The sequence below is a fragment of the Cyprinodon variegatus genome, unplaced genomic scaffold, assembly GCF_000732505.1.
Source record: "Cyprinodon variegatus isolate N-32 unplaced genomic scaffold, C_variegatus-1.0 Scaffold952, whole genome shotgun sequence".
Taxonomy (NCBI): Eukaryota; Metazoa; Chordata; class Actinopteri; order Cyprinodontiformes; family Cyprinodontidae; genus Cyprinodon; species Cyprinodon variegatus.
This window is the reverse complement of record NW_015151405.1, coordinates 129,753-152,090: the sequence shown is the minus strand read 5'-3', so window position 1 is coordinate 152,090 and position 22,338 is coordinate 129,753. Positions and strand designations below refer to the sequence as shown.

At 38.8% G+C, this 22,338-nt stretch overlaps 1 protein-coding gene across 3 annotated transcripts in view; it reads left to right on the top strand.

Annotated features, from left to right (window-relative positions):
• LOC107100265 (neuritin-like protein) overlaps window positions 1-17,532 on the top strand; it is a 94,841-nt gene extending 77,309 nt beyond the window's left edge. For all 3 annotated transcript variants that reach the window (XM_015398689.1, XM_015398688.1, XM_015398690.1), the window contains exon 3: window positions 16,646-17,532. In XM_015398689.1, coding sequence (XP_015254175.1) covers window positions 16,646-16,931 — 286 coding nt within the window. In that variant the 3' untranslated portion in view covers window positions 16,932-17,532. The remainder of the gene's footprint in view (window positions 1-16,645) is intronic.
• Window positions 17,533-22,338: the final 4,806 nt, after the last annotated feature.

Sequence of the window (22,338 nt, the reverse complement as noted above, 5' to 3'; positions counted from 1 at the left end):
TCAATGTCATCTTGTTCTTTTTCTGCCCATGGCAAAAGGAGCACTAGGCAGATTACATGCTTTCCGAACAGTTTTGTCGCTGAAAAGCTTCAGCATCCACTTAGTTAACGGGTCAATGTCATCTTGTTCTTTTTCTGGCCATGGCTTTCCTGTTTCTGCCATGAATTTTCTCAATCTATTTTTAACATCCTCGGACCATTTAACTGGGTTCTGTCTGGCTGGAGTTAAACCTTGATAGGCAGTCTGCATCTCTGCATCTGTCCATGGCCTATACACAAGAATATTGGGTCTATGATCTAGTGGGTCATTATCTTGGGGTCCCGTGGGTTGACCATAATGAGGGTTGGCCACCTCTAACATTGGAAAAGCACAAAAGTTTTGGGGAATATTTAAGAATTGTCCTCCAATTTGTAGTTACAGAGCTATCTTTACCATGTTTTAATTTGACAAACCGGATTATCTCTATGTTCTTTTCGTTTGGTGCGATTGCAATAGCTCGGCTCCATATTTTGACGGTGAAGACGTACATGGACGGTGACGTGCGGAGGAGTAGCGGTGGATGTGGAACAGTTCTCATTGATTAAAATGAGTGTGCTAGTGCTCCACACAACGTACTGTACGGAGTGGAGGGGTGATAGAGGATGTGCAGTCTGGGTGCAAGTTATCCCACGTGGAGTACTTGTGGTTGGCTTATACAAGGGAGCTTTGTGATTGGTGGCAAACCATTCCCTTTTTAAAGAATTTCCTTTGTGTATCGAGCCACTTCAGGGAATATTCTCAAAAATCCACACACAAATTTAATAAAGTTTAAAGACCACTACTACTTTGTAATTTAATTTATAATTGTTTATGGACCAGAAATATTATGGTGAATCTTGTGCTTTGCATGTGTGGATCTTATGTGTTTGCGTGAATCATTCTGTGCATGTGTGGATCTTGTCCTGTACGTGTGGGGTTCTTTTTGTGCTTGCATGAATTTGGCTCTGCATGTGTGGATCTTGTCCTATGAGTGTGTGGATTTTTATGTGCTTGCTTGAATCTATAGGGGGTGAAAAATACTTTAGCCAAACTGCTAACTGCAACATTTTAACAGCAAAACCAAAGCATACTGGGAATAGAGTTACATGCAGTCACCTATTTTTTCCAGAGTAACAGATCTGTCATCAAGTCATACAGAAGAGTCATATCTCAGCATAGTGCAGTTCAACAAATACCGAGTGTTTTCGGTCCATTTATAATAGTTAGAAAGTCATTCATAGTTATAAAGTCTACTACGTCTAAGGTGTTGAGATATAATGAACTGGATGGTGTCCACTGATCCTTTTTTTTTTTAAATATATATCATATCCAAACCTCCTCAGAGTTGCTTCTCTATGTATTTAATGTACTAATCTCTAGCCTTGTTCATTTTGGTCACTTATTGAAAATCTCAACAAAATGACATGTCTTTCACACTGCTAAATCATCTCCAAAGCTTTGTTGTATTTTAATCTTGTAAACTTTCCATCTCACTCTTGCAAAATTATTTCTTTTTCATGAGGAGGTGATTAATGCAACGTTTTTTCACATAGGCCATGTGCATGAGGAGACATCTCATTGCGGGTGCTCTCTTTCAGCTGTTTCTACTGCATCGGTTTCATTTCTGATTTATCTCTTTGTGGATTAGTGAGTATTAAAAACACTTTTACTGTCACCACTTTAGAAACAAAGCATGGCTTAATGGTGACATCTGATTAAAACTGGGAGAACAGAGCTGGTTAAAGACACTTTCCTCACAATAACAACTTGTGTAACTATGTGTCTGTGTCACTGTGGCCCTGCAGCCCAATTCTGCTACCACTCCACTGTTGTTAAGTCTCCTCTATTCCTTGAGGTCCCAATTAAACTACTAATCCGGCAGCTCAGCCACCTTGGTGTGAGTTGCTTAATGTGCAGACGCATAACACACAAACAATAAATTCTCATGTCTACATACACACCTTGTCCTTGTCTTATTCATCTATTATTCTCCTCCACCTTGCCCCATCCCTCTACGTTTTCCATCCCTGCCTTTTTCCTCTCAGGAACATGGCTTTAGCACTTCTATCAGAGCCACCTAATGAGAAAGTATCTCCCCTCTAAAGATCCACAAACGTAGGCACACCCGATCCATTTTTTTGTACACAAAAGCTCTGTGAATAAGAGGCTATGATTTGCATCTAGGCCAAGGCTGCTTCATTGTCAGAGTTGTCCCAGGAGTGCAGTGCTTTTATTCCTTATGCTCACAATAGGCATAATGCAGCTGCAAACGTTCACTGTGGATCCGGTGAGGTGAAAAGGAAATATTTTAGGCTAAACGAAATGAGGAAAAAAAAGGATGAGACCGAATTAAACAGAAACCTTTTGCTATGTCTTATGGAAGTTTAAAGGGGAAAATAGAAACTACTTTACTTTCTGTTATCAGTAAATTGAACTGATTAGTTTGATGCTATGGTATATTTGCTTACAGGTTTTAAAAGTTCTCTTGTTTTTTTGTTGTTTTTTTACAGTGTCCTGTCTGGCAATGTTGCAATAAGAGTAATTGTCTTAATGCCAATGTGGAGCAGTACAGCTTTCGCCATAGTGTTCCGCTTGATTTATGCATGTAAATAGCTTTATTATAATTCATGCAGGGAGTATTACAGATTATATGGACAATGTGTTGGGAAAGAAGAACAGGAAAGGAAAAACAGGAAAAAGGAGAAAAGATGATAGAAAGGAGATAAAAGGGAGACAATGATAAAACGTCTTCTGTCTGTTTCATCACTTGCAAAGAGATGTAAAACGAACAGTACAACCAACGGATATAGTATAAGAGATACAATAAAGTAGGACCTTGATACCATCGCTGAACTATAAGTAGTATTATTTAATCTGACGTGTATAGTGTGGTAGCTGAATATAAGAATAAGGGCTTTCTGTATGGAAGCACCTGGAGCCAAGCACCTGTAGTTGTTTGTGGGTGTGCACCTGTGCATGTAAAGTTTATCCAAAGGAAAAAAGCTCAATAGTGGTTGTGATGACCCAAAGTTCCTGCTTCTGACCTGACCCCCCATCCCCAACCCAGACTAGACGATCGTTCGTACATCCCCATTCTCCAGGTGTCACCTGGAGAATGGGGATGTACGAAAGACCCCTATCCTCCCTACGCCCGCTCAAATGTTGTGTTGTTGCATGTTGTTCTTGAATGTGATTAAAACTGGGAGTACTAAAAAGGGTGACCGGCACAGTCCACCCCCACTTTGGAAGGTAGCTGGTCCACACCCCATACCCTGACCAACCAACATAGGTGTGTGTTGTAAAAATGTTGTGAATAAAAGTATCTAAAATGCAAAATAAACTTGGAATGAGGGACGTCATCAGAAGGTGGGACCCTCCAGTAACGACCCCCTTCCAAAGGTCCTACATGTGTGGCAGTGTGATGGAGCAGGCAGGGGGAGGAGTCTTGGGATGGGGAGAAAATGACTGGGGGGCTACTGCACACCCAGGGAACCAGCTCCCCCACTGACTCCATTAAGCACCCCCACTGCCCAAGAGCCCATCCGGAGAGGGGTGCCCCCCCAACTCGTCCATCAAACCTCATGACTGTCCTGGAAAAAAATAAAAATAATACTGTGGTTAGCCAGCCCGCACAAACCAAGCAGAACCACTCACCCCGGACGAAACCCACTCCAGGGGACGAAATGGACCAGGACTGAGATAGGGGGAAAAGTACATGCCCCTGAAGAAATTGTTATAAATAGACCCAGGCAGCATCAAACAATGTGCTTGTGATTGTCTGGTTCACAGAGAAGAAGCAGGCGAATAAGTTAAAGGAAAACAGAGAGCCAACATGCTCTTGATTTAATTTATCACAGTGTTCGATTCTAACCACTTTTATCAAGTGTCACATGCTTTAAATCCACCTGTTGTGCATCTAATAAAGCCAAGGAGTGATCTTCTAATCCCTGAACAACTGACCGTTAATATTAAGTTGTCAACTGCTACTGTAGCTCTGACGCCTTCAGTAATGTATTTCTTCCTGATTGGGAATAGCACTCGCCTACGATCTTGGATTTCCTTTAGAAACTGGTCATTAACACTGAAATCCGTTTCTCTCAGCCCTCTGGCCCAACTTCTGACCTGCTCTTTTTGTTTATAGTGTTTAAATTTAGCTACGATTGGTCTAGGACAGGTTTCTTACCTCCGAGCCGTTGAACCCGATGAAATGAGATCTCGCAAACAGCTCTTGCGAGATCTCAGCCACTTATTCTGTGTCTGGTCCTCTTAAAAGTTTACTTGGGCACAAAATGTCATGATTCAGAAATCTATTGTATTCTAAACATTTTCAATGATTTCTAAATGCTGGAAGTATGCAAAATAGTGGATTTAGGCAGACAGTGAGATTAAAATCAGTGTGTTTAGTAAAGGCATGTATTTTCATCATTCTTTGAAGGTTTTGTCCTATCAAAGTCATAAGCTAAAATATATATCTTACAGAGATGTTTACAAGCACTTAGACAATAACACTACTGTGCATGTTTGGACATCTGAAGACCTTATCGGTTGGTGTGCAGCTGTGATTTCCAAGTCTCGCTGTAGTTTCTCCTTTGTATTTAAGCCTGGACTTTGATTGGACACATGAATATGCTTTGATCAATACCACTGAACTGTATATGTGGCCTTATTCCAAAGAAGTTAAAAAACAATCCACTGGATCTTGTTTTCCAAGTTTGAAGATGTTTCGCTTCCCATCCAGGAAGCTTTTTCAATTTAAAATGTCTAAATTAGCATTGAGTTCCAAGCTGCATAGAGTAACCGAAACAAACCCTTGTTTTGGCTTAGAAAACATGCAAATTGAACTGGACGAGCCGGTCCGCTGCTTAGGAATAGGGAGTTGTTTGAGGTTGTTGTTAGCCTGCAATACCTGATACTAGTTTATGTCTCTGTAAAGGGGGAAGTCGTCAATTGTTAGCTTGGCTCCCCAAGCGGGTTGTCTTGGTCCCCTGCATGGCCATGAGGATTATGATGGCAGGAAGGAATCAACTCTATCGCTTCGTTGTAGGTTTTTGAAACCTGAGTCCTGTCTCAGACAGCATAAAAACTAAGCAGTAGAGTCAAATAATCTTAAGAACCAATTGGATAAAGTAGTTATTAAAAAAAAGGACTTTAAAATATCCTGTTAAAATATCAGGGTGTCAAATAAAATAAAAATAATAACCTTTATTAAACTTTACTGTATGAACAGCAGAAAAGATTAAAATATATTTTTTCTTTTCTTGGCTACAGTCGTGCAAATAAAGGCAGAGGTCTGCTGATTTCTAAAAAAAGATTTTGTCAGAAAAGCTACCTATACAAGGTCGAGTTTTCTTTTACTCAGCCTTCTCCCTGTGCAGCACCTCTATTTGCTTTTTATTTTGCTATTCCCTGCCGATTTTGATAAGGCCATTCATGCTTTTGTTGTACCTCACCGCCTTACTCCCCATTTCAATTCCTGCCTCAGTTTAAAGTCCCTTTCAGCTTCACAACTCTTAAGGGAGGTAGCGGTTTAAGCAGATAAAGATCCAATAACATTCAAAATTCAGCATCCATCACTACTTAACACATCAATTTATTTAGCGCAAAGGTTTTTAGTCATAATAGTTATTTATGTTATTATGCTTTTAAATGCACCATGAATTAGGTGTAGCCTGTATGAATATATATTTAAAACCTACCTTTTCAGCACTGTCATACTGATGTGAAAAAATGTAGATCAAATGTTCTGTTTGAATTAAAATAAACTGAGAATTTGTTTTTTATACTTAAAGTATGACAACCCTTTTACCTCTATGAAGGCCACAGCAGCTGAACTGTCAGATTTAACATGAAAGCTCTGTCAAACTCTTTACCAAGAATATCTGCACTCTTTTCATCCCTCCACCTCTTTCAATTCACGCTGCGCTTCGGAGACCAAAGGTTGTTTTATTTTTATTTTTCAAAATATTCCTTAATCCAAAAACCTTGAACAGAGTAATCACTCTGCTTTATGGAGTTTCTTTGAAGGATGTATGAATGAAAGGGAATTTAAAGGGGGACCTTGCAGGTGCAGAAAGGTTTTAATCCATGATGCGGTAGTGTTTTACCGATGGTAACCTTGGACACTGTGAGTGTAGCTCTCGTCAGGTCATTGACCAGGTCTTCCCATTCAAGTCTGGGCTGATTCCTCACATTGTTAATGGATACTGATACCTCACGAAGTGAGACTAGCATGACTGATAGTTGTCTTGAGTTTCTTCCTTTTTCGAATAATTGCAGCAAATGGCAATGGGTAAAGATATGTCACCATTATGGTTTTGTTTGATCTGTCTGTCTGTGGCACCTTTTTTCCAGTTTTGCAAATAGTGCTCCAAAACCCCGATCTGAAGGTAGAAGTCTGTCAGCTCCCCTTTTCCTAACTTTAAACCTAAACAGGTTGTGGATATATATATAGAGGAAAGGTAAACCCCAATGGACTTCCCTTTTATAACATATAAAATAACCTGGTGTGACAGATTGTAGTAACTCTACTTTATAATTTATTAGACCATTGTTTTTGTTACAGAAGAGAGCGATAAGAATATTATGTAAAGTAGGGTACAGAGAACATACAAACACCTTCTTTGTTTTGTTTGGTTTATTGAAGATAATTCAGTTGAGCTTCAGACTTTGATGATAGTGCATAAAGAAAAGAATAAATATTTACCTGAAAAGTTACAGAACCTATTTGTATTAGAATAGTCAGTGTTAAACTATTGAAGTCCCAAAATGTTACCCTGAGGAGTTGCAAACATTTTTTTTTTGTTTAAAGAATATTTAAATGTAGCACTCTCTGTCTAGTTCTATAGTTTGAATCTGACAGAACTTTCCAATGTGACAGAGCAAAACAATAACTACTGCCTATATACCAAAGTTTGGTTTTAACCAATTACTGTTACAAATGAAAATGTCTACAGACGCCATGAGAAACCACAACCAGCTACTGCTGTTATAGTCGTGTGTTTTTTCTTTCAGAGATGAAATTGAGGAATCTGATAAAACAGATGTGATAGCAGCAACTATGCATGCCTCCTCTTTACATTTTTATTTTGGTTTAGCTGTGGTGTCGCCACCACTTGCTTTCGTCACAGCTATATGTCTCGCTTTAAACCACTTTATTGATTGGCCGACCAATTTTGGGGTGGTCTCAACTCGTTTTGGGTGGGTATCAGCCTTTTTTGGTACGGTATTGTAGGGGCAGTGGTACAAGAGGGATTTTTATGTGCTTTTGAATAAACAAATGCTGTGAGGATTCTGCTTGCAGTCAAGGCTTTTTATAAAATTTAAAATTTTTAGATTCTTTTGAAGCTTAAAAACTGAGCTGTGATATATTCCCGTCACACACATCTGACTCTCATATTCTAGATTGTCTCAGTGGAGCAGAACATTCTGTACAGTTTGAAATGTTTTCTGATTTTTCTTTATCATCTCGTTACACCATTGTGTAGCTGGTGTGCAACAAATGTTAACTCTATGCTTTGACATAGAGCTATAAAAGATAGAGGTGATATAACAAACAATAAGAACCTATCAAAAAGGCAAACTTTGAGCAGTTTTGGATGTCAGCAGCAGCAGGCTTGCAGTAGAACAGACGTTCTCTCAGGAGGCTTTATAACTGTGAAAGCAGCTGCTTGTCTGTCAGTGTCCTCACTGTGTTTCTGCTGTCTCTGCATACACCTGTGTCTGTCCGCACAAACCTCAGAAATAGGAAACATCTCAGAGCCGCAGATAGGAAAAACATTCCCGGCTGAATGCGATTCCATCAGTCTTCCCCTTGAAAACACTTTGTCTGCACCCTTACAGCTCCACAGACAAAAGCCAGATGCCTCCTCGCACCACTCAGGTAAACAGTTGCCCTCCTCCTGCAGCAGCTTGTGATGTAGGTGGACCACAGGGGTGTTCAAGTCTTGGATAAAAGCCACCACGCACACATGCAGTCTCATCAGGGGAGCTCATGTTTGCCAGCTGCTGTTAAATTTTGTAAAGATGCTTGTGCAGAGGTGGAGGTATGTGCACAATCAGGGTGAGCCGATTACTTGAAAAAATATGCCTGTGCGACAATAAGACAACAGATGTGAGCTTAAGTCTGAGGAAAATGTTTGTATGGCTATGTGTCTGTGTGCTGTGTTTGATTACGCACAGATGTCCGGCACCAAGTAGAGTGTAAAATGAAGAAGATAAAAGATTTTGTGATGCAGACCAAGTGAATGACTTTGCTCAATAGAGATAGTTTAAGACCATCAACGATAAAATACTTGGAGGTATCCAAGTGCGTTTCCCATCTATATTTTTTTCACCAGAACCGTTCTTTACTTTATGGATTGTGGTGATAAATTAAAATGCTGCTGGAAAAATGTAAAGATCTGAATTATTGCAGAAGTACAATTAAAGGAATTGTCGAGGGAGCAGTTTGACTTTAAGGGGAGAACAATGAGAAAGATTTAATTGTTCATACAATAGAGAAGTTCTTGGCTAAAGTCTTGATGCTTTAATAGATGATTATAGATTATAGAATTTTACTCAAAACCCCATCACTGTGTTTCCTATCCTTCTTAAAACCCTAACCCTACCATTTCACATATTTTACCTCATCCTTTAGCATTCTTTAGGCATGGTTAATCAACTAAACTCTTCTACAAACTTGTGGTCCTCTATAAGAAAAGATTAGTCGTGTTCACAGATTCCAGCCTCTTGCTTCTTTCATTAATTATGCTTAGAGCGTTGATTGATGGATCTACTGCACATAACTGCAATCTTTCTAAAAATTTTAGAAAGTGCTCTTAGATTATTTGCATGTCTATTTTTTTATTTGTTTTCTTCTTTTATTTTACTCTGTTTTGTGTGTAAAAATGTGTAAATATGCAGCAAACACCCAACTTGTTATGTGAAAAAATTAAAGACATGTAGGTTGCTTCTGCTAATAAAAAAAAAGCTTTTGTAATGTTATAAATATTTTTGAGGTGACAGACTATTTTTGCTTTCCTGCTCTTTTGACTTCTTCTGGTCATTAACTCCCCTTAGAGATATTTTATCCAACCCCATCATGATAATGGTAAAGATTTGCAGCCAATTAAAGGCTTATGTTTTTCTCTGCAAATGTGAGGGTTTGAGGTCAGTGGAACAAAAAAAAAATCGACTTTTCTTCCCCTCTTATCTATCTATACATCTACGAAAATAAATAAACATTACACTGCGGTGGAATAATAAAGGCAAGTAAAATGTTTCAACTATTTTTTTATAGCCTTGTAAGTACCTACTGTATACGCTTTCATTGTGTATTAGCCCCAATGTGGTGCAATAAAATATTTCACTTTCCTATGCTGTTTCATTCTATCCTGAAGAAATGTTTCACTACAGACTGAAGTTAATTATGTTTCTTTTTTTTAAATTTTATTTAAATAAACCTGTCAAAGGCAGCTATAAATTAATGGGTTGTTGATCTTGAATAAAAAGAGCATACAGTAGGGTCATGCCACTATAACGGTCTTCTGGGAGTTTGTTCCACATAAGTGGACAATGAAGTACTGAATGCTGCTTATTGTAAAAGTCCAAAGAGTTTGTGTTCAGCATCTGTTGGGTTTGCAGACATCCTACCTGCGTATCTCATTACTTTAGACCTGTGCAATTGCTGGATAGAAAGAACTTAAGAAGTTCAACTTAATGTGGTTCTGACTGCACCTGTAGACTAGCGGATTCCCTTCTAATTTGTATGCAGACAGGTTACTATGCTGGTTCGTACTGTAGACAGTAGTGTAGTCTCTAAACTTAAGGAGTTTTATTGAAGCATCTGCAAAGGCTCAGTCGTTTGTGTACAAAGATAAAAATATGAGTGAGAGAACACATCCATAAGGGGCTTCAGTGTTGATAGTGTTTGTGCTGGAGAAGATGCTCCCCAGTCTCACTCACCGGTGTGGCTCAGTAAGAAAGCCGGCGATTCACGGTGAGCTAGATGAGCTTTTGCTGTAAACTGTCTGGGTTGGTGGCATTGAAGGCTGAGCTGAAGTCCACAAACAGGATCCAGTGTTTTTATTGGCAGCCATTTTATTTATAATTTAGTATAACACCAATGAAAGGCAGTGGTGTTGGAGGCCGGGCTCGTTTTCCCATCGTCTGTGTACAACAGCTAAACCTACTGTTATATTCCTATTTCTGTGTTGCTGCTATAAACGCACCTACTATTCTTCAATAATCATAATTTCTTAAATAGTACTGTCGTTGGCCATTTTGGAAGTGGTATGTCAACTTTGTCTTATCTTTTTTCCTTATTTCCTCTTGTTATGTTGATGACTGATGTTTTTGCAAGTACTGCAACTACTACATCCATGTCAATTATAAATGTGTACAGAACATCTATGGGCTGGTGCACAGCATGCACAGACCAGTGCGACCACACAATGTGCAAGTATATCTCTGCCTTTACAGCACAGTTTACTAGCAGCATGTGGCTTTACACTTTGTTTTGCATCAAACAACACAAGCTGCCCCCCATCTTTTGGACACTTGAGTGAAGGTGCAGTGCTGTTCACTGATCAACATCTGGTGGTGAGTTGGATATGCTGGAGGAGGAGGAAACAGGACAAACCAGGCTGGCAAGAAAGGTATGCTGGGTACATCAGACAAAGCCCTTAATCAGGGACATATTTTAGTACTATCTCTTTGAGGGCTTTCCTTAGATCCCGGTGAGGCTGGGGACATGGAGTCTGAGTGTACAGTGTTATGTGTGTCTGTCTTCAATGCAGCTGCCCGTAGCTGTGGCTGTATGGTCTGATGTGCTTGTTGCGGTGACACCTCTGGAGCCTGATAGTGGATAGTGGCAGCAAGGGATGCTGTCTGTTTGAAGAATGAGTTGATCAAAAGTTGACTCAAAAGAAAAAGCTCTCGATTGACCAGTAAGGCTACATTTCTACCCTGACGTCTGGTCATGAAATCTGGACCATAAACAAAGGAACAAACTGTCGGATACAAGTGGCTGAAATTAGCCTTCTCCTGAGGGTATCTGGTCACTCACTTTACATATAGGTTGAGGAGCTTGGTGATTTAGGAGAAGCTGCAAGTAGAGTCGCTTCTCCGCATTGAAAGGAATCAGCTGAGATGGCTGGGACATCTTTTTCAGGTGGTTCCTGGACACATCCCTCGGGAGATGTTCGAGGCATTTCCCACCGAGAGGAGGCCCGGGGGATGGCCCATGACTCACTGGAGGGACTTTGTCTCCCAGATGTCATTGGAATAGCTCAAGCTACCCTAGTAAAGCTAGCAGTCTACTGTGTCTGGGGCCCATGACCCGGTCCCTGATAAGTGAAAGACAATGAATACCATGAATATCCCCTTGTGTATAGGAGCATGTCAAGTTTTTAAATCTTCTCTTGGTTATTGTTAAACTAGGACATATGTATGTAAATTCTGTTATCTGTTTTTAATGTCTGAGTTATTTCAGATCTTTTGTGTTCTTTAATTTTCTTTACAGAGAAATTAGGGTTAAATTGCTTCATAACAATAATTAATAATTAAAGAATTAACTATAGTTTGTTTGCTTACATTGTGTCTGTGAGTCTGCAGCAATGGTTCACACCAAGCATGCATGCATGCACGTGTTTTGTAATGTGGATTTGTAGTTTTTTGACCCACATGCAGAATCACACGGAAAACCAGTGCATTTTAACGGTTTATTTACAAAGAATCTGGAAACCTAATAACTGCATAAGGGAGATGGTTGATTACAACTGATGACTGATTGATTTGCTTACTTGAAGGGGAGGTAGCATGGATCTGTAGGGGTTTGATTCAGCGGGCCAAGGTTTTATGGAATTGTAGTAAAGTTAATAACTAATTTGAAAAACAATGAATATAAAATTAACAAAATACAAAAAGTAAGGGCCAGGAAATAACAATAATAAAAAAAGAAAGCAAAAATATATATGTATATACATTTGAGGTTGTTGTCTATTTTTTATCTGAAAAAAAAACACCCAGTTATTTTTCTTTTTATATGATCCTTTTTCTCCACTTTCTCCCAATGTAGTCTTTTGTTATCCGTTTTCCCCAATGCAATCCTTATTTGTAAAAAAGCACAGAGTTCATTTGTTCCAGTAATGAGGAAAACCAACAGAGATGCAAATCAATGTGTCTAGTAGAGGGAAATAATTAATAGGTCCTACCAGAGGCGCTTGCCACCGCTAGAAGAGGAATCGTCAGTTTTGATGACTGGGTTGAATGTCATCAAGTTACAAGCAATTTCTCTGTTGTGTGTGTCACAAGTACAGCACAGATGTGAGCAGTGAAGCTGGCTACAAGTGCATGGCAGCATCTGCTTTTATCATAAGGCATTGTGTGTTTTGGGAAGCAATTGCATGTCTACTGCAGGTTCAACTTCTGGTACTAATATCAAGATTCGGAACAGAGGACCCAGTGATCAAGGCAGACAGACACTCAGATATCTCAAGCCTTTATTTAAAAACAACAGATCTGCAGTAACAGCAAGGACAGCTAAGGCAGGAACCTCTTCAGGAGGAAACACAGGTTATTGACCATGTTAATGTAACAGAGGATGATTGTGAAGGCGTGAGTCACTAACCTGTTTTTTTATAGTTCAGTCCGTGCCCAGAGAACGAGGTTGATCGCAGTCGGTAGGCTATCAAACAAGATGTGATAGGTGCCGCCCATAGAGTCCCAGACACTATAGTCCCAGAGGACAGAGAACCAGCTGGAGATCAGATTGTAAATTGTCGTCTTCTCGATTTATAAATCGTAAGATATGTTTAACAGGTCTTTTCTCAGGTGCTGGTTAGATTTGAGAAAAGTATCCACAGAGTAAAGCCAGATATCTATGAAGAGTTCTAAGCGATTTATCTGCATGTTCATGTTTCACTGTCTATACAGGTAAGTTAAGACCTTTCTTTACCAATCTGATCTCCATTTATCAGTCAATTTTATGTTTTCCTCTTAGTCTCACATTTTGAACTAGTACTTGATCTTTCACTTGAAGCTCTGATGCTGAAACCTTGCAGTTGAAACAGATCTTGTTTTTAGTAATTTTTTTGTATTTTCGGAAGCTAACAGGTAACTGCAAGTGTGTTCTTAGCCTCTGAACATATTCAGAGTGATTCTGTCTGGATTTACGCAGCAAAAGGCCACAAATAAGAGAATCAAGGTTGACATCCAAACATCAGCTCATATGGTGAAAATCCAGTCATGTCGTTTTCATGCAATTATACGCTAATATATGTTGACAAAGTCCTTCCTATGTAACTTTTCTTGTTCAGCCAAAGTACCAATCATGTCTAACACAGTCCTGTTACACCTCTCCACCAGGTTGCCTCTTGGATGATATGAGTAATTCTGATCTTGTTCATTCCTGCCAAAACATTAAGCTTCTTTATGGTAAATCAGGTTCGTCATTGGATTGGTGACGTATCCTATGGGGGGGAGTGTTGACCTAGTGTTTAGAGCAGTGTGCTTGTGCGCTGAGAAGGTTCCAATTACCCGGTTCGATCCCCACAGCATGCACTCTGGGCCCCTGAGCAAGACCCTTAACCCGACACTGCTCCCCGGGTGCCACACAGTGGCAGCCCAATGCTTCCCAAGGGGATGGGTTAAATGCAGAGTTGAATTTCTCCAGTGCGAGATTAATAAAGCTCAGTTATTATTAATTATTATCATTAGTTGTATTTCTGCCCTGGGGTGCAAAAATCTTTGGCCATTGATTTTTGTTAAAAGTTGTACATGCGCAATAGCTCCTCTACAATTCAAACTGACAAGTTGAGTTGTGGAAGTTGGAGACGATTATTGGTGAGAGCAAGAAATTAAATGGAGCAAGAACAATTTAATTAAGTGAAGTCCCTTAAAGCAAGAGAAGCTGGAGGTGAAACCGTTTTGACCTGATCAGCCAAACATCTAAATTAATCAGCAGTTCAAAGACAGATGGAGACAGTACACTTTTTCCAGGACCTAGTTTAGCTACAAGGCTTGGCTAACTGCATGCAGCAAGGCTAGCCCTTTATTCTGCTTTCCCTGACTCTTTTTCCTAGCATGGATTAAGACAAGTGTGACTGATTTAAAGCACTTTTTAGAAAAGGCAAAGTAACATGAATAATCTGGGATTCACATGGAAAATAATATAGTATAGTCTCCTTGTTCTAGGTTTTTGTTAATGGCAGAGTTTCTCTTAAATAAACACATTCTCAGAAAATAAACAGTTTTTATATATTTAAACTATTAGGTAAATTTTTTTTTAGGTTTTTTACACCCTATTGGAGCATGCAAAACAAAGATTTGCCTTCAGAAAGCCTCAGAAGGGCAAACGTTATTTGCTAAAAGTAAACCTGTACATGAAATTATGTTTCTTTTTTTTTAATATAGTGTTTTTATAAAGTTTTTTGTTGTTGGCATTCATATAAATAAACTGGTGTGATAACTGAGGACACATTTGATTAATTTTTGGTATTCGTATATTTTGAATTTATAGCCAGTCGCCACTGAAGCAGAGTGATGAAAAAGTTGTCCCTATGTCCTCCATCAACTTAAGCCTATAGCACTATAACTAGCAGGATAACCTGAGCCACTCCAACAACAAGCTTTTTTGAAAAAGAAAAGTTATAAGTTTGGTCTTAAAAGTAGACAGGCTGTTGGCTGCTCACATTAAAACTGTAAGTTGTTTTCGAGAAAAAGGATGGTTAATTAGTTAATTTATCTGCTGAAAGATGCCAATGTAGTTGTTGCAAATTCCTCCTGTAGACCTTTGTGTTGTCAAACAGCTTAGCGATGTTCTGTACCTCCCCCTGATGTTGAGTATCCAGGCTGATGAGTGTTGTCCAACATAAAAGTCACTTCATGAAAGTTACATTTGAAGGGACTTGAGTGTCACTGTTCTTGCATGCCAAAAATTCAATTACAGGGCCAAGCTCCAAAATATTTTAAGAACTTTCCAGTGGCTCAGCCACCTCACCTCTTGCTGGTAAAGCAAGAGGTAAGGTGGCTGAGCCACTGGAAGGCATGTTTGTACACTGTATGAACCTCCTCCAAAAGAGCCCTGAACTGATGGTTTGAGAATGCTTTTGTATGTGTGTAGCTCATAACTCACACTATTTCAACTATTGGGAACAATCTGGCAAGAGATACAGTCTTTAGAAAGCTTATCTAAAACCCACGAGTAACTTGTGCATAACTTTTGCGTACTTTATCAAGAACTTATCTCCAACACATATCAACGTATCTGACATGTTCCAGACAACAGCTGAACGTGTTTCTAACTTATAGCTATCGTTTAATAGCATATTTGCAGTGTTTAGTTATAAAAGGGGGTTCACAGGAGGAAACTGGCAGTTCTCCTCCAGACTCCATCCCTATCCTAGGGTGAGCGAGAAGATGAGTGTAAGGGATCATCCCTATGTTCACGCTCAAGCCCACGACCAACAAACTTCCTAGCAGACATGACACTGAATCTGCTGCGACTGCAAACTCTCTTTCTTTCTTTTTCTCTTTTTTTTTTTATTTATTCTATTTTTGTCTGTGCAATAAACAGCAGCCAGGTTAATACCACGATCAAAGATACAATTTTATGCAGACCAGGAGCATTTCTGCTCAGCTTTAACTGATGCTTGGTAATGCCCATAAAATGATGCTTGTGCATCATTTCATGGGTATAAGTAAGGCTGTAGTTGGACATAAGTTCTGGACTCATTATGAATACACTATGTGTACGCCCAAAATTGAAAAAATACATATAAAGTTCAGGGTCCTAAAAAATATGATAATGCTACTGTAGATGTTCAAAGTTGTGATGTGACAGGTTATCCAAGTACTATTTGTACTTATTTCAGGTATTCCTTTTACCTATTAGACATTGTTTGATGCATAGTATAAGAACGACATTACTTTAAATAACAACATCACATTATGACTTTGTGTCATACTGGTAACACATTATAATTCATGCTCAGACTAATCTGACCCACAAAAATGTGTGTAAAAATAAGGTCTGAATTTTTCCTTTTCTGTGAAAATGTGCAGGAATAACATCAAATGGGGATAGGAAACCTAATCAGAGAAAATGCTAAGCAAGTTTGGTAAGATGAAACTAGGAAAGCTGTGGAACTACAACAAGTTTATGTAGATAAAGATTAACCTGGATATCTACCAATTACCAGCCAAAGAGGGAAATCTAACAGAAATTATTTTTAAGCTAAGAAATGAAAGAAAAGGAAGTAACTAATAAGGAAACACTTCAGAGAACATAAACAACAGGATGAAAAAAGTCGAGAAATAAGAGAAACTCTAAAATATAAACACTTGAAGAATGTGACAGAGAGACCTAATTACCAAGAGACAACTTTACAGATAACCAAGAATATATTGTATATAGATTTATGCATGAAACATAAAATAATCTATGATATATTTATGTGCAAATAGATAGATAAACATAATAGATTTATTGTTTGGTTGCTTCTTGGAGAATTAATGTCTATTCTGTGTGAACTGGGTGTAAAATCAATTATTTATTTATTAAAATCTCAGTGAGAAATATTGAGTGAAGATGACCAACATAGCTCTTAGGTGGACAATGTTTTAGCCTTTGGATGTTTTCTGTCTGCAGGTCTTGGGATGAGTTTCATGACTGTGCTAACGCGGTGATGGTTGGCTGTCCAGAGGAAGCGGCAGCTGTATGGGAGTCTCTTCGCCAGGAATCCAAGAAGATGCAGTTCTCTGGAAACCTTTATGACATGTGTTCCAACCGAAACAGCCACCCAGCAGACTCCATCTCCCTGAACCAGGAAGAGCTCAACCAGGAATCTCTAAGAGGATGTGCGGTGCATCTTGCAGGCTGCCTCCATCTTCTCCTGCTACCGGCTCATCTCCTACTGATGCTATTTTGGATATAGCTGCCCTGAAGAAATGGGATTAGTGTAAATAGAAAAAAAACTTTGTGTAATATTCCATTTCTCAAATCCATAGACTTTCCTTCTGCTTCTTCCTCTGCTCTGCCAGAGGTTGCATATTTGTAACTGCATGCTGAGATGGCCAAATGGTCCTTTTGATAACAAATATCTTAACTCCATTTCTGTTTCATTATTACTCTCTACCATTAATAAGTTGATCTATTGGAAATGCTCTGTACCTCTCTAGAAACAGCACAGCAGATACACTTTTAGAGATCAACAGTAAAGCCACTTGTCTGTCTTTATGCCCTTACACCTTGAAAATTCAATTGTAAGTTTGCATGTAATGATTCCAAAAAAGTTCCTACATGTGATTAGATACGTATAACAACAAAATCACAAGCAGCACATTAATATTACAAAGGATTTATGAGATGTACTCAATTGTTTGCAGAGGTTTAAGACTAAATTTGTGTTCTTGTCCGTAAAAGTGTAGTTTCTGAGCTCCAAATATTGACTGCATCAAGGATCTGTATTTTTCACCAAATTGTGGAAAGAATTAGTAAGGGCAAGTATATGTCCAACCGCAGTTGAAAATAAAAAGTTGGTCCTTTGAAATAAACAACTGGTGGAACTGACTTTATAATTAAGGAAAAAAATTTTTTGCAGGACACAAAGAGAATACTAAAGCAAAGACTAAAGAATGCTGAATAATAATTAAAAAACATAAAAAAAGAATAGTTAAGCAAGAAGTGATTCAAAGGTGATACAAATCTTAAGAGCAAACATAGAATAACATAAATCAAAGTATACCTGAAAACCCAAAGTGAAAACTGGAACAGCACCTGAAAGCAGCCGATTAAGACAGTAATCTGGTTGTAAGGAGGGTGAGAAATACTAACCCTAACCCACGAAGAGGCGGTGCAGCTTGAGACCCACAAAGAGATCCCTCTATAGACTCACCAAGGGGGTGATGGTGAGGGACGTTCATCGACTTGGAGACAAGGAGCTCTCACGGAGGGGCCCTGGAGACGAGAAGCGCCCACAGAGGGGCTTAAGCTTCTATAGCTCTGACTCAAGAAAAGGTCTAACAATGAGCACTGGTATCAGAGGGTGGAAAACAGACGGCTCAGGGGTCTCTGGATGGCACAGAGCAGGCTCAGGGACCTCTGAAGAGGGTTCACAAAGAGGCCCCTAATCTATAGAAAAATCACTAAATAGCCCTTAATCTGGAGAGCAGTCACTAAGGGGCCCTTAATCTGGAAAGCAGTCACTAAGGCGCCCTATATATGCAGAGGAGGACTGAGATGGCCCTAACTTTATAACCTGTATGTTTGTCCTGAGTGTCCTGCCTGTTGTTGATTGGATTCATTCTTCCGTTGCTACCACATCAAATAAAACTATAAGAACTGTAGCTGCCTCCGTATTTGCATTTGGGTCCTCTACAAACCTCCACTCTACTTGACAGTGGTACCTTGATGCTACCCTGGGCCCACTGACACCATATTTTTGAGCTCAGCTATATATTCACCCTGCAATGAAGCAAAGCATGTACAATTTTCTGACTGGAGCCTCCACTTGCCTACATGCCAAGTGAATTTTTTGCTTCAAGAGTGAAAGTTGGGTCCTGAGAGATGCTTGTATTCTACGTGACTCCAGGTAACTGGCCTAGGATCAGAAATACTTTCGGATTAGAGGAAGCCTGAGTGATGAGCACACTTAGAAAGCAAACAGCGTTCAGCCTATTTGAAGTATGAATCCACCTTTCTTCCACCAAGTGGGTTTTACACTTGGGGCTTTAGGTTGTAGGTTTACTTTCCTCTCTTGACAAATAATCAAAGCCAGGATGACTTTAAAGGGTTATACAAAGATGTATAGAAAAAAAGAACTTATGGTTTCAGCCACATTTTAAGAGCAGAAAAAAAATTATAGCATGAAAGAAATCTAGAGAGAGCCTACAGAACTAATCTACCTTGCCAGTGGCAAGATCATAAAATATGCCAAAAAGTGTTTCATTCAAAAGAAAGATATTGTAAGCTTTTCTTTTTATGTCACTCAGAAGCTCAAGAGAAATAGAAACCTCCGACTCTCAGTTTTTCACCTGGATTTTAAAATACTGAGATTAAGTCCAGCAGCTAAAGGTGAAGGAGAGCACTACGGGCAATTTCAAGACTAAAGCGAAAAGAAACTAGAGCCAGCCCCCAGCTTTCTTTTCCCCTCATGAGGGACTTCACCCACAGATATGCTCGGATGGTTTAAGAGGCTTCTGGAGTTTTGAACTTTAATTAAACTGACAGAATTAGCAATTAGAGGCCTGAGTGGCCGACTCACCAAGGAGCAGCAATTTGAGAGCTCAGATAAGATGTTGTAACTGCAGGCTAAATTTGTGTAAATCACATATGTGAGGCTTAAACTAGGAGATAAGACTGAGATTGTTTATATAAATCTGGGTGGACTGAGGTGTGATCTTAATCATCATAAATCAGCAGTGTTTGGTGGGAATATGTTTTCCTCCAATGAGATTTTCTGTACAGAGATGCTGTAAGAGAAAACCCATGAAGTCTGTTATGAGATGATGTGTACTTTGGGAAAAGATCTGATTTGAGCTTGCAGTGGTTCTCAATAACATTGTTGGCCGGAGCAGAGTGAGAAATTATTTTTCAGCACTCGACATAAGACTGCACATTACATTAGTGCATCACACACTGTCCCATCAGAGAGACACTATAATAGGAGTTATTACAGTGGACAATTGGACATTACTACATATGAAATAGTTTATTTTCTTCTCTCTGCGACACTTGTTTTCTACTTCTTGTCAGAGGAAAACATAAACATTCATCTGCTCGAATTCTCATATAAATTTTATAGGCTTCAAAAGTTGAAATGTTCTCTACCAGAAGGGAAAAGATTATAATGTCATTTATATTGTCAAAAACAAAATTTCAACCCAATCTGGTCATTTTTCTGTTCTAAGAATAACAATTTGTAAAAACATTCCTTGGGTATAACAGCTCTTGACACTAACAGAAATTCAAATGAAAATCTGTAGTTTTAAACTTTTATCAAATGTATTCATCTTTTCTTTTTAAATCTAAACGGGTAGTGCCCAAGTCCAGTCCTCCAGAAATACTAACCTCCAACACACCTAAATCAAATTAGCGCTGCCCAAACCTGGCAGCGACCTATTTGGGTGAGAGAAAAATGTCTTTAAAGGACTAGAAGGTAAGCACTTTATTGTGAACAGTGTTGGACTGATAATAATGTGGATTATGGAGAAAGTATAACATATTTAATGTAATATTAATATTGATTTGTGCAGGAGCAAATTGAATCTTAGTGACAGGTAGTGGCTTTTTAAACAATATCTGTAAAACAAGCTCAACTTGTGGACATCTTTTCAGATCTTCTTTCTAACTGTAGCTGTGTCCAGCATTCAGGGCTGGCATATAAATCGAAAGATCAGAATAAGAATAATCTGTAAATATGTGATCCTGTGACATAAACCTAAAAGTTTAATATAATGTGGATAGAAGAACTTTGGAAACCTTAGGAACTGCTGGTGCCTTTTATTTCAAACGGAATGACTCAAGATATGTTGTGGACAGACCCAGGAACAATTTTTGTCCAAAACTGTCAAACGTTCTGTTTTAATATCCTTATCCTGGACTAACTAGCTGTTCTTCACATCAGGCCAGACAGGATTGTTCTTCCATCCTGCAGACTCAGCAGTTGGTTCTCCCAAAGGAAACTTTGTCCTTGACTGTCTTTAAATTTCATCTCTGTCCCTTCCCTGCTTTACTTTCTGGCCTTTTCTTTATATATGTTCCATTATTCTGCTCCTTATTCCTTTTTGACGGATCTTATCCTGTGCTTCATCATACAGACAGTATTACTACCTCTGTTTGCAAAGGAACGGATATTAGTGAATCTCCTCATTATTTCAACCTTGGTAATCAAAGCAGAACAATCCGACCTGAGGAGCTGTAGTAGAAGTATTCTAGAGTCCTTGGAGCAGAGGTTGCAAATATATGTATTCTGGGTTGTACTTACTGAGGAGAGCTGTTCAACACAAGGCTGCTAACAGCGGCAAATCAATGACAAATTACAAAGAATTAGAGCAGAAATAAACAACTAAATAAAAACCCGAGAGGCAGTAAAACGATTTAATTCTGTTAAAATACACTTTTTGTAGCTGAAGCAAACTCCTTTTAATTCGAACGATCTATTTCTCTTTCATTTAAATTCACCAAAGTATAAAAAGAAAGAAAAATCTCATGAAATAATGATTTACAATATTAATATTCACATGTGCTGCATATACAAATGCTGATCAGATGCAGTATAAACCAGATACAATGAACTGCATGAATTAGCTACTTTTGGTTGAAAGCAAGTTATGGTTGCATTTTTTTCAATTACATTATTTTCAGACTTGTTTTTTATTTTAAAGATAAAAAATAAACCTTAAACAGAAGAAATCGAACAGGAGTTAGAATCAGTTCTAGTCACCAAATTGTTTCATACAATGAAAGATTTTACTTCAGTTCCAGTTTGCTCCTGATTAAAACGTTAAATATACTAATAAAAGGAAATAAATATTTTTGCAATATATTTTCTTGCTAACATATATGTTAGCCCTCATGTTTCTAAAGACATGGTTGGATTGGTTGAAACAAACCTGTTATTCATCCAGGGGAAGATTGTGTCTCTGTGTTTACCTTTTTTTTTTTTTTGTGTACGGTGCTAAGTAGCGTTGACCTAGGGGTCAAAGGCTAAACAGTTTTTGTCCAGGATTTATTGTGCCTCGAGAGATTTAAGTAATCATTTCCTGACCTGGACAGAGAAAATGGCAGCTTTCATGTTCCTATCTACAGATCTGTTTATTTTTTTAGGACCTATACTTTTATGAGGATGAGCCAAACTACATAGGGAGTGATGTGCACAAAATGCACTAAATAAAAACAATGTAGGAGATAACCAGCAGCCCCAGCAAGGTTGAAATTTTTTTATTTACCCTCTGCCAAGCAGTATTTATTGTTGAGAAACAGCTCAGGTTCTGAGCCTGCTTTGTTCCTAGCAACTAGAAGTGATCCATAGGAAGTTTTCAGGATCGTGAGGCGAGGCAGGGAGTCAGACTGCCCCTCAGACCAACTGATCCACCTCCTGTTGTTATGTAGGCTTATCACTACCATGAATTGGGCCGGTGACAGTGATATCGTCTTCACAGACAGCTCGGCTGAGTGGCAGTCGGTTATGTAAAAGCAGAAGAGGAGTGGGGAGATAACATACCACCTGAGGGTCACCGGCGCTGTTTTTTGATGTCTCCGCCACTCAGAGATGGGAAGTAGCGAAGTACAAATACTTCATTACTGTACTCAAGTAGATTTTTCTGATATTTTTACTTTAC